At 46.8% G+C, this 12,265-nt stretch overlaps 1 protein-coding gene across 1 annotated transcript in view; it reads left to right on the top strand.

Moving 5' to 3' along the window:
- The window catches only part of PAPPA2 (pappalysin 2), a 169,733-nt gene that overhangs the window by 99,551 nt on the left and 57,917 nt on the right, over positions 1–12,265 (top strand). The window contains exons 12-13 of the mRNA XM_016154370.2: positions 4,897–5,032; positions 5,232–5,448. Coding sequence (XP_016009856.2) covers positions 4,897–5,032; positions 5,232–5,448 — 353 coding nt within the window. The remainder of the gene's footprint in view (positions 1–4,896; positions 5,033–5,231; positions 5,449–12,265) is intronic.

Genomic DNA, 12,265 nt, shown 5'->3' with positions numbered 1-12,265 from the left:
CTGAAACTTTGAGAGTTGATCTCTTCCTTGTCAAACTTCTAAAGTCTACATTGACAGGATTATCCATATAGTTAGATGGTCCATAATAAAATTTCTAATCGATAATTTTTCACCTACAGAAAAGGCATATGGTTCAACAAATAGTGCACGTATTCTTAATCCGATTTCTGTTGATCCTTTAATGGGACTACTACTATTTTTTTCCTTTGAGAATGGTTTCTTTTTTTTATGGTTTTATCGAAATATAATAGATAATTATTTGCTCATATTTACAGTGTATAATTCAATGAGTTTTTTCAATTATAGTTGGCATACAATAATATATTGGTCTCAGTTGTACAGCATAGTGGTAAGAGATCTTATAACTCACAAAGTGATCACCCCACTAAATCTATCTAGTACCCCTTTTCCCTCTTTACATGCTTATTACAACATTACTATTTTCCTTCTGTTATAAAAGCTTCATACAGTTTCAGGAAGATAAGAGAACATTTTTAAATGTACTACTACTGGTTTTTAAAGTGTTCCCTTAGCTCCCTGAAATTATATGAAGCTGGTATGCCTAAGTGTTTGTGTGACTTCAGTTTTTGAGAGGGAACAAGAGTCAATACACTTTCTAAAGAATCTGTGATCTCCTGCTCACCCCAAATTAAGAACCATTGTGCAGTTAAAAATAAAGACGTACAGATTAGTAGTTGATAGATGGTCCCGGGGATGGGGAGCACGGCATAGGGAATGCAGTCCGCATTAATGCAATGGCTCGGCGGAGAGCCCAGGGAAAGAGCGATTAGAGGGATCGGTTTATAAACCGTGTAAATGTCTAACCAATGGACTGTCTACTTGAAACTAATAATAAAATAATTTTTTTTAAAGTTAGAAAATATTAAAAAATAAAAAAAAGAGTATAGAACTTAAAGTTGGAAATTCCCCTAGCATTTAGCTAGAGGAAGTTACTTCAGCTCTGTAGAATCCCACTTCTACAAAATAACCTTTGTATCCTGGGGATATTACAGCACAAAAATCTCAGACAAAACCCCGTGAGCCTGGGGGAGGCTCTGGCGCAGCACGTGGTCGCGCTTGGCAAACTGTAAAGTGCTGCACAAACAGAATGGAGTATCCGCCCACTTCCTCCTGTCCAGCGGCCGTCCCTTTCTCCTTGGAATCGGGGAGAGCCACAGAGGAGTGAAAATGGAAAGGCATAGAAAAAAATAACAACCCAGTAACTAACCAAAAGCATTCTAAAAACCTCGGAGAAGATTCTTTTCAAGTTTGTGGTGTATTTTCAGGGTCTGCTTGCCAGTGACCACCACAAAGGACGACCTGGAAGTCGGAACGCTTGGCTTGGGAGCACGTTAAGCGTGTCTGTACCCAGCCGGCAGATTGAAGAGAGATTTCTTAAGCCCCGACAATTCTGCACGAGGAAAACATCCCCTCGCTCTTCCCCCTCCCCAGTGGCCAGCGGTTAGGTCCAGCAGTTAGCGTGCGGGCTTTGGATGAACAAGCAAGCGAGTTTGTGGGACCGGTTCTACTTGGCCTGCCTTTCAGTCAGTCTCTGTCTGTCCGTGCGTCCGTCCTTCCGTCCATCCATCCAATGTGTGTTTCCTCTGCGCCACAGTGTTCTGCGATGGATTCGCTGAGCCTGTTTCACTCGCAGCCCCTCCCTATCTCGAGACCATTGCTCGGCCCTGACGATGACTTGTTTTTCTGAAAGATCTTGCCTACTTTCTGAGGTCTAGTTGTCGTCTTTCCTTTTCATAAGAGCCATGTTCACACTCGTTTTATATTGCCCATGCCGCGCATGACCGCAGCCTCCTCGTTAACACAGATAATGAAGCGTTACAGACAAAGCTCAGAATCCTCCCGACGTCTTAGCGTCTTGGGGTTTCTTCTTGGGAGTGCCTCTTGTGGGTCTGGGTGGTCAGTCCTGAAGGAGGGGACAGCTGTTCCCTCGGTGTGGTGATTAGAGGAGTGTCACTCATAGTGCCAAAGGTGGCATGGGATAAGTAAAACTCTGGCCAAATTTTCTGCTGCAGCTGCTGCCTGTCTTTCATATATAGATACGTAAAAGTTATTACTTACATTAAATAATAAATTCTGTATATTAAAATAGCTGTGGCTGGGTTGTGGAAAGAGCAACTTTTAAAAATATCATCTTTGTTTAAATAAGAAATACACCTTTAGTATTCTAATTACACTGTAAATCTTAGAAGTTTGTCTATTGCGAAAGTAGGTTTTTAATAACTGTCTATTGAACTGGATTTCCTGAAAAGTCTATTAAAAGTTATATGCGTGTAAAACGTATCTTTCGTGGATTCCATTCCGTTTGGACTGTATCTCTACAGTCCAAACCAAGAGCCTCGGATTTTGCCAGTTTTCCCCGAGTCCCAGTTCGCGTTTCTACACGTACCAATTGAAAACAGCATCCGTCCATACAGTTCAGAAAAACGTAGTGTACTCTGTGTTTCTTTTTAAAAATTTTCTTTTTACCCTGGTCTTCCTCAAATGTAAACAGAATTTTAAAAACATTCATTTCTGGAAATAAGATTATCGAGCGCCAAGTCCTTACGGGGCGACAGGCACCGTCCTGTGTTTCCATGTGGTTTTCTTCACGCCTCGTCGTCGTCACGTGAGAGGGGTCACATGTCTGTTTCTCAGGCGTGGACAGGGACGCCCCGGCTCAGAGGAGAGCTGCTTCGCTCAGACTTGCCTGGCGAGTCGGGATGGAGCTGAGAGTCGAACCCAGGGCTCTACCGGGCTGACACTCGCTCCAGAATGGTGAGCTTGCGTGGTTCCCTTCACCCCGTCCGAGAGGCTCGTGCGCATATGTGGACACTCAGACTGGTCTCTGATGTCGGGGCTCCCACAGCTGTGTGAGAGAGTTTCTGCTTCCCCTGCATCTGGTTGCCGCTGCGGGGCCTGCTTGGTGCGTCTTCCATGTCACCGTGAGAGGGGGCGCCCGAGGCTAGGCACCTGGAACCTCCACCGGACCCTCGTCTCCCCTTGCTGCGCATAGCCCAGCCTCGCTCTGCCTGTGTCGTCTTTGTAAGTCTCGCCCGTGATTTCCCTACTCAAGCCACGGCCTGGAAGCCCCAGCATAGTGGCTTCCCCCACATCGAGGCACAGAGACCCTGCCACCAGGAGCCGGCTCGGGTTCAAGCGATCGGGATTCCGGGACCCGTATAGCAAGGTGGCAGCGCTTCTAGAAGATGCCAGATGAGGCCGACATTTTGGGGCACAGAGAGACCCGCACCACAAGGTTGATACCTGCTCATTAGTTTCACACGGGCAGTTCTCTCTGGGGCCCCAACGGAGGTGGGAAGACTGAACGCCCCTGTACCCCGTTGAAGCCACCCCAGTCTTCAAGCCCGAGGCCCCCTGGGGTCAAGCCGCCAGGTACTTGTTTGGACTCTGCCTGTCCCTGGCTCAGGAAATGACCCAGAACTTTCTCGCAGTGCTCAGGTCTCTTTTGTGGCGTATGAAAAGGAAGAGGTCATGGGAGTTCCCAGGGGACTTTGATGTCGTTTGCCGTCGGAGTTGAGGGCTTTGCGTTAGGCCATTGGTTACCTTACGGTGTGTTTCATGTCTAGCCCTCATCCAGCTGGGAACAAAGGACCTCGTATTGCGAGCCATAACCTATGGGTCTGGGTGTTTCCTAGGTTCTAAGGGAATATTTATTACTTCAAAGAGGGGAAATGAAAAGGGAGGGCGGGAAAGGCACCGTAAAAAGGGAGTGTGGCTTGTCCTGCCCTCAAAGGAGGAGAGAAAGAAGGGAGAGGTGTCCTGCACTGACCATAAAGTCTCCCTCATCAAGCCAGCAGTGCAAATGGACCCTGTAAACACGCCGCCGAGACTAGGGGAAGTCAGTCTGCGGACGAGGAGGAATGCTCGTTAAAGTGGAAAGCATGTTTGACTCTCCTGCTCCCCAAGTTCAGAGGAGGAGGAGGAGGTCCCTGCCATCAGATGTTGCATGCTGCTTTTACCCCGAGGACAGTTTTCTTGGGGCTTCTTCACCCCCAGAACCTGATAAAAAGCTAAGGGAGTATACATAGTTGCTAGTAATGTAACACCCTCGTCACACCAGACAAGATTGGAACCTATTCTCAATGGAAATGAAGAATAACGTTGAGCTATAGGAAATAAAACTAGAATGACTGCATTGAATAATTTCAGTATGGAAAATAAGCTCTCCGGGCCCTCCTTCAGTCTCTAAGATGTTTTCTTTTATATTAAAGGATTTCCAGGGATAACACGTCCATGGTTGACTTGGTAAAACAGTTTTATCGTTATCAGCCTCAGCACCGAGGGATAGTCCTTATACATAAGCAGAGTTTCCTGTGTTTCCCTGGTGGCTTATTTTCCAGTCATGGATAAGATGAAAATGCTTGGGGCACCAGGAGATCTGCACGAGAATAAAGAATTTGGCACGTTCTAATCTCAGAAAACAGACTCTGCGGTAACCTTGCCCCAGCATCGTAGACCGAAAAAAGAAAAATTTTAGGGGAAGACAGGGAGTTGGGGAAGGATAATGAGCTGCGGCCGTTCAGAATAAACTGTTAGCTTGGTGACCGTCCTGTCCACTTCTCTCACTTTGGACCTCAGGAAGTGTTGGCTGGCTAGATGGTGGCTAATTGTCTCAAGCGATAGTCTCTTTGAATGCTCTTCTTTGAGAAATTTAAAGAAAGACAGGTTCAAGTAAAAACATTTTTGGTGGTAAAAAAGTCTCATGCTAAAAGTTATCTCCTTTTTATCTGATTTTAACTTTCGGTGTAAGCTCGAGTATCTTTCCCTGCCTACTCCATGTTTTTCTCACTCGTAAGGGAAAGGGGAGCCCTTACTTTACACTCCTTGATAGCCCAGTGGGAATAATGGCTCGTACATACGTGTGCTTATGCCCAGGTGTGTTTCAGTAGACCAGGAGTGGCCGTGGCAGTTTTCGTCTTCTTGACATCTGATGGCCTGGCGTCTGGGAAGCATCCGAGGCCAACAGCGACCCTTCACCTGACTGATGTCAGTGGAAACAACCACTCTCTTGGTGAGTCCGATAGTTATCCATTTAGGGCCACTGGAGAACAATCCAGTAGACCCAGGAGTCAGCTTCACGTCTGTCTCTGATGTTGGTTGGTAACTTGCCTATGTCAGAGTCACTGAGAGGACACAGTGAATACTAGATGTGGAAAAATGGTGCTCTGTAAATGGCTCAAAATGTTATTCATGTCCTTGTTTCTCTTCAGGAACCTATGAGCTGTCATGCCGGGATAACCCGCTGGTTATCAATGTGACCCATCGCCCGGATGTCCTCGCCCACCGTACCACCTCAGTGCTGCTGAACTTCTCATCCTCGTTGGTGGGCATCTCAGCGGTGGCTCTAAGGACATCATCCCACCCAAGTCCTGCAGCTCCCGATAACTGCATCCCCGAGCACGAGGGGCAGAATCATCAGGGACAGAGGTACAAAGTCCCCTTCCTTCCTTTTTTCCTTTCTTTTCCTTGTGGCTGTGATGAACTGCTATCATTTCCATATACGGCATGGTGGGTGCTTAATTGCTACCTAAAAAACGGCTCTAAGAACTACTAAAAAGACATAAACAAGCAAAGAACAATTGGTGGAAGCACTGTTTTGTTCTTCTTTCCTTAGCTGAGCATAATTTTTTATGTAAATATTCAACATCTTTACCAGGTCTTAAAATCTTTTTTTACATATAAAACCACTGCCTTTAAGTTAGCATTGTTATATAAACTACCAAAAATTCTCTGCCAAAATGTCAGTGTTCCCAAAGCAATATGTTTTTCCACTTGTTCCCACCTCAGCAGTGTAAACACTTAGTTTCTAAGACATCATACAATCAATTGGAGTTGCAGATGGGAATCGGGAATACATTAGCTACGTGCGCCTTTCTGTGGACGTCCGTGACTATCGTCATGTAGGTAGAGGTTTCCTGGGCTTTCAGCCACAGCTAGCAGAGGGACTGTACTTCGGCTTTGCCCACGGTTGGCCCCAAAGGGGAAGGGAGCACACCAGACAGTGACCTGTGCTGGAGCTGGGCTGGACTCCTTCTGTGAATGGTCGATCCGTCGAGTGGGGCCGTAGGTGGCAGGGGTTAGTCCCTTGAGGGGTGGGGTGTCCGGCGATTGGGATCCTGGTCACAAAAGCTGAGTTTCCAGATGGTGCCTCATCGCCAAGGAGAAGCTCTGTTGCTGCCATACCCTACCTAGGTATACCAGAGACCCAGCCTCGATTAGGGAATGGAAGTAGACCGTACTAGTATAGTACACGTATTATCCTTTTCTTTGTGGCAAATTATACCAAAATTGAGTGGCTTATCACAGTTTCTGTGGGTGCGGGATCTAGATGCTAACCATCTGGGTGTCTCTTGGCTTAGCTGTCTCTTTTGAGCTTTCCATCAGGTTCTTGGCGAGGGCTACAGAATCCTCAAGGCTTGAGTGGAACTGGAGAATTCACTTCCAGGCTCACTCATGTGGCTGTTGGCAGGCCTCAGAAGTTCTGCATCCAAGCTCGCTCCCGTGGGTGCCGACAGTGGGCATGCTCACCTAGGCGTGGCTCAGATCCTCGCCACGTGGGCTTCTCTTTACGCTGCCGGAGTGTTCTCATGACATGGCAACTAATGACCCAAGAGACAAAGAGAGCCAGAAAGTTTGAGTACATGAGACGCTTGCCCAAAAGGGAAGCCACAGTCTTTTTATAACGCAGTGTTGGAAGTGACAACCCGTGACTTCTCGTATATTCCGTTACTTAGAAATGAGTCAGTAAGTCCAGCCGATACTCAAGGGCAGGGGTGTGCATCGGGGCATGAATCATTAGGGACCATCTTAGAGGCTGTCTAGCCCATGCGGTAATAGTATTTTATGTGAAGTAAGTGCTGACTACCTGCCAGGTATCGTTGCAAGTGCCAGATGGGAGGAACAGCAAGGGATGGAGTTGAGATGGTGCACGTCGGAACGTCAGCTCGTTCCTCTGCACCTTCTGAGTCGTCTTCGTGAGCGAGCATCTTCCAATATTAACACAAGAATGTGGACTATTAAAACAACATTGTTTACTAGGATTATTGCCTTTCTCATGTGTTTTCAACTTACTTTCTCTCCTGGCTCTACCTCTGGCCTCGAGCTGGGCAGAGCTTCTTTCGGGTCCCCGCAACATGTGTTCCTGATGAGCTCGTGTCTTTGCACATAGAGTTCCCGCTTTCCTGAATGCCTTCCAGTCCTCCCTCATTTCAACTCATGCTTTGCCATCAGGATTCACCTTTCTTTCTGTGGAGTTTTGGCAGACTCCTGCCCCGTTTCCATAAGGTATTGTACATGACCCGCACTCTGCAAAAGCAGCGATCGCATCGGCGATGGCTATTTATTTACTTGTTCTTTCCCACCAAACGCTGAGCTCCCCGCATTGGAAATTCTGCTTGGCTATCTCTCAGTACCTAGCAGAGGGTGCGGCACATAGTAGGTATCAGAAACTGTGTGCTGAATGACAGTTACAGATTTTGTTTCTCAGAGCACCACAGAATAGAACCGAACAAGCAAGCTAACAATGTAGAAGTCATAGCCTCCCTAGACCTGAGGGATGAGAATGCTCCCCACCATCACAGCTGTGAGGTTTTGACAAAGAAGGTATTAACTGTGATCGCCCCTGCTAGGTCTTCACCTATCTTCATTTGGCCTTGTGAGAGAAACGAGTTTCATATGCATGCATGCAAACCAGTGGAAATAGGATATGATTCTTCAGTTTACACAGAGTGTATCTGGAATGCATCGGCATTTCCAAACCACATGTGACTGACAGGAACCATGCAAATTGCCTTTTCCTTCTCTGCCAGCAAATCAGCACAGTATGGTAAGTTTTGATACACAGGGAACTGCGTAGATCCCATACGTTTCCTTTGTGAACAGATTTAAAATCCGAATCCCTAGGTACTCTCAAAGAATAGAAGTCTCTTTGCATCTTTGTATCAATCACAGTTGTAGATGTAGATAGACCATAATGAGAAACCCTCAAATTCTGGGCATAGTGAGAGGGATTCCTGGCTACCTCCCTCTTACCACTTATGACCTGAATTCTGTTAATACTAAAATGGGTAAGGGAGAGTTGACAGATGCCTGGCAGTAGGAGATGTGTTATCCATTCCGTATTTAACCAGTAATGACCACTGGCCTGTCTACCCTACAACACCATGTCTTTAACGCAGCCCGACTGGCCCACAGAACCTCAGCTGAGGGCCAACAAACCTAACTCCAGCTCCCCAGTGACGTCCGCGATCCTTGGCTTGGACCCTTTGGCTTTGATCTCTTTCTTCATCTCGTTTCCCATTCTGCTGCGATGGCTACCCAGTTTATGACCCTTTGGGCTTCGTCTGCTGATCGTGAACCACTTAGTCTTGAAAACCGAGTTCAGCATTCCAGGTTTCGGTCCCCAGTGCTCTGTAAGTGCTCGGTTCACTTCTACTCTCTGGACGTTCCCGGCTCTCGCCTTTAGGGAAAGGTCCTGCATGACCCGCCATGGCTTTCCGTGCATTAGAGTGTCAGGTCGACCCCCAGCCAACCCAGGACTGTGCGTGCCCATGGCTTTGGGAAGTGCGAACGACCTTTGTGATTAATGCAGTGGGATTTGGAGCGTGTTTGAGATACATAACCCAGGCACTAGTGGGTGAATTTGCCTATACGAGTGGATTAGCATGCAGGTAATCAGGATGCTTGTTATCGCCATGGAAAATTCACAAGGTCAAGAGCAGAAGAAGTCACTAGTAGGGAAGACTTTCTGATGAGCCCGTGGTCCGTCCTACACCGGAATTCTGTCCTTCCGGTCACACGGAAGCAGGAGGAACAGTGACTGTGACGCCTCGTGAGCCCTCCTAACGTGACCCCATCAGGCCCTCCGGTGCCGAACCTTCTGAAGAAGGACACTATTTCCTTTCCCGGGGCTCATGACAGTGGCCCGAACTTCTGGCTGCTCATCCCTTTTCAGCATTCATACTTTCCCACCGATAGATTTTCCTTCCCACTTGCTCCACAAAAGGTCGAGAACACAGCGTCACCTTCCAAGCGATTGAGCTGCTTTCGGTTTTTCCTCGTATTTCAAGCAGTTCTGGCTTCTGATAGTTTGATGTTAACTAAGTAGGTGCGCAACCTCCTGTGACTTTTCGTCTGTATTAGTGTCCTGCCTCTTGCCAACCCTTTGCCACTTTAAGTGCTTTTGGCTTTGTGCTCTACTTCGACTGGAATTAAGATTTCCCCCCCTGCTTTCCTTTTGTTTGGTTTGCATTTGTGTGATAAATACTTGCCTTTTAAAAAATTATGTTTCACCTCCGTCTATCTCTGCTGTCAGAGCCCAGGGCACGTTCCCTGCACTGTTTACAATGACAGCGGGTTTCACGGTATAAAAACACTCCGAGTTTTCATTCCGAAATTTATGTCATGGTCCTCGCGCTGCTAGTATCCTTCAGGACTCTGCAGCCTTCTCACCTTTGGGTCATTGATCTGCCAGGATTCAGTGACCTTTGCCAGTGGTTCCCAACCCTCTCCACTTGCTTTCACCCCCACTCCCGCCAAGATTGTTATACTTCCTGGCCTGAAGTCTCAAAGTAGCAAAAAAGGGTGGTATCAACGAGGACCGATGGGCAGAGAACTGGTCAGTGAGCCCTGAAAAGCAGTGTCCAGTGTCCTGGCCCTTATAGGGGCGAGGAATGGAGGAAAGAATACCCCGTTTCCCTCCCTTCTGTTAGCGTGGCTCTGTTCCTTGATTTCTTTTTCAAGAAAACAAACAAATAAACGAACAAACGAACGAATGCATACTTTGGCTTCCACTGATGTTTCTCAATCCAGTTCCAATACGTTTTGAAATCAGGAGGAAATCCTCAGAGACTTCAGCTGTCAGTCTTGGTTTTTGATATTGATAAGAGCTTTCCCCCCCTTTTTTGTATTGTTGGCGTTTAAATGGGAAGCAGGGGGAAGTCGCCCCGTGGCATTCTCGCGAGCTTGGCTGAGAACGACAGGCGAGTGAGTTTGCCGCATGTCCTAACGCCCGGCGGGAGAAGAGCCCGTTCGTCTCGTTCCCTTTCACTGTCCTCCCTTCACGGGGTGCGCCAGTCACCCGTCAGCTCGTCGTTTCTCAACTCAAAATCCACTCTGATCATCCTCGTTCGCAGCCTCAGAGCAGGGTTTCATTAGTACCTGTCCTCTGCCGGCTGGCACCATGTTCAGCTTAGTCCACAGAGGGTCCCGGAGAGACGGTGCAGGAGCGCGGGCTTCGCCTGCTGTGGTCAGGTCCCGCTGCCCCTTGGCCTTCCCAGCTGGCTTGTTCTCAGTTGGCTCTTCCTCACAATCAGTGCCAGGCGACAGCTTGTTAATCATGACCTCTCTGCACATCAGGGAGCAGCAGCACCCCCTTCCCTGCTGACGGGGAGCTCAGCGTCGTCCTCAGGCCCAAAGGCACAGCCAGCTGACCCCCCGTTCTGTCTTCCTGAATCTGCCTCCTAGTACCACTCCCAGTTTCATCCTGGAGCAGGTGGGGTCCAGCCAGGGGCACAGAAATTAGAATAGGGAGCATTTAATATAAATTAGCCATTAACTAGTAGCAGGGGATTGACTGCTAAGGGGTAAAGAGGACCCTGGCAGCTAGAGGGAAGGTGAGCAGAGGGAGAAACCGTTCCTTTTCAGAATGAGGGGAGGATATCAGAGGAAGGAACAAATGTAAAAGAGGCCCCTAACCTACGGCTGCGATTGGGTCTCGTTGGAAACTGGGTAGTGGCATGCTGGATGGCAGAGAAGTTTGCCTGGGTCTCACGACCTGGACCTGGTGATAAGGAAAGCACCCACGGGGGCGCTGAGTGAAGCTCATCAGGAAGCTGCCTGCTGGGGTGCTTTGGGACTTGCTGGAAAGCTGCCATTGGGGTGCCAACGAAGCTTTCTGGGAAGTCATTTTTGGGGGGTACCTTTGAGGCCTGCTGGAAAGCAACCTGGCCCCACTGCAGGTGCCAAAGGCGGAGCGGGAGGGAGCCATGCAGGAGTCAGGAGGACACGCCCCCTCCTTCTGTGACGCCTCCCCAGTTACCTCTGCTGGGAGAATCTGATGTCATGCCCACTGGCAAAAGAGCAGGTTTACATTGCTGGCCTCACAAAGCAGGGAAATGAAGAGTGGATTTGGAACGAGAGGCAACAAGTTGATAACGGGGAGAAAAGGGCTCATCGACCAAGGAGAAAGCCCTTTGTTCTCTGCCTTTACGTTTGAGATAAAATTTCCTTTCAGTTCTTGGCTTTAATACTAAGACCACTTTTCAAAATAATTTCAAAGTAGATTGACTTCACTGGAAATTCATATATATATATATATATATATTTTAATGTTTTGAACTAATTTTAAGTCCAAGGCAAACATAAAGTATAAATACCTCATTAGCTTATTCAGTATAAATACACATTCTGATTGAGATGGAAAACACGTAATAGATACTCATAAATATAAAACTGTAGTGGGTTCTGAGGTTTACCTTAAAATGTAGCTTATCAAAGCCAAGTATTCTAAATTAAAATTGAGTGGGATATCAGTCTTTTCAAGTGAAAATCCATGTGGAAACCTGGGTCCTTTCTTCTCCCTTGTTCTCACTCTCATTCTTTCTCACTCACTATATATAGTCGTGCTTTGATCCTTTTTATCATTGTGGATAATTGAGTATTGATTCTTGTAACAATTTACATCTAAAATGATGGTAGGATGAGAATAAGAGACAGAGAGACAGAGAGACAGAGAGACACAGAGAGAGACAGAGAGACAGAGAGAGTCTGTGTGTGTGTGTGTGTGTGTGTACACAGCATGCATGTATTACTGTATTTTACTTCAAGTACAAGAAAGTCTTCTGAAATTTTAATGTAAATTTATTTGTAAAATTATTCTACATGGCATGTGAGTATATGTGTGTAAGCATGTGTAACTGTGTATAGGAGGAGATGGACTATTTATCATTCAGAAAAATTTATTAAGTGCCCAGTGTCCATGAATCATTTTTCAGTTAAGGAAAAACTGAGATTCAAAGTATATAAATTCTCCTTATTTTAAATGAGCACAACTAATACTAGAATCCAAGTAATTTGTTTTTAAGTAAAGTTTTAATAAATGAATGGAAAACTATTTCAGAAATATATCCATGTCAACTACTGTCCAAGAAACCCTGCCATCCTCTTTCAAACTGTATTTGGATCGGGGTAACAAGAGCTTAACTGGCCCTGGAATACTTGAAGAGCATCTGTATTTTAGATGCGT

Source organism: Rousettus aegyptiacus, unplaced genomic scaffold, assembly GCF_014176215.1.
Source record: "Rousettus aegyptiacus isolate mRouAeg1 unplaced genomic scaffold, mRouAeg1.p scaffold_m13_p_17, whole genome shotgun sequence".
Classification (NCBI taxonomy): Eukaryota; Metazoa; Chordata; class Mammalia; order Chiroptera; family Pteropodidae; genus Rousettus; species Rousettus aegyptiacus.
This window is presented reverse-complemented; position numbering and strand designations above follow the sequence as displayed.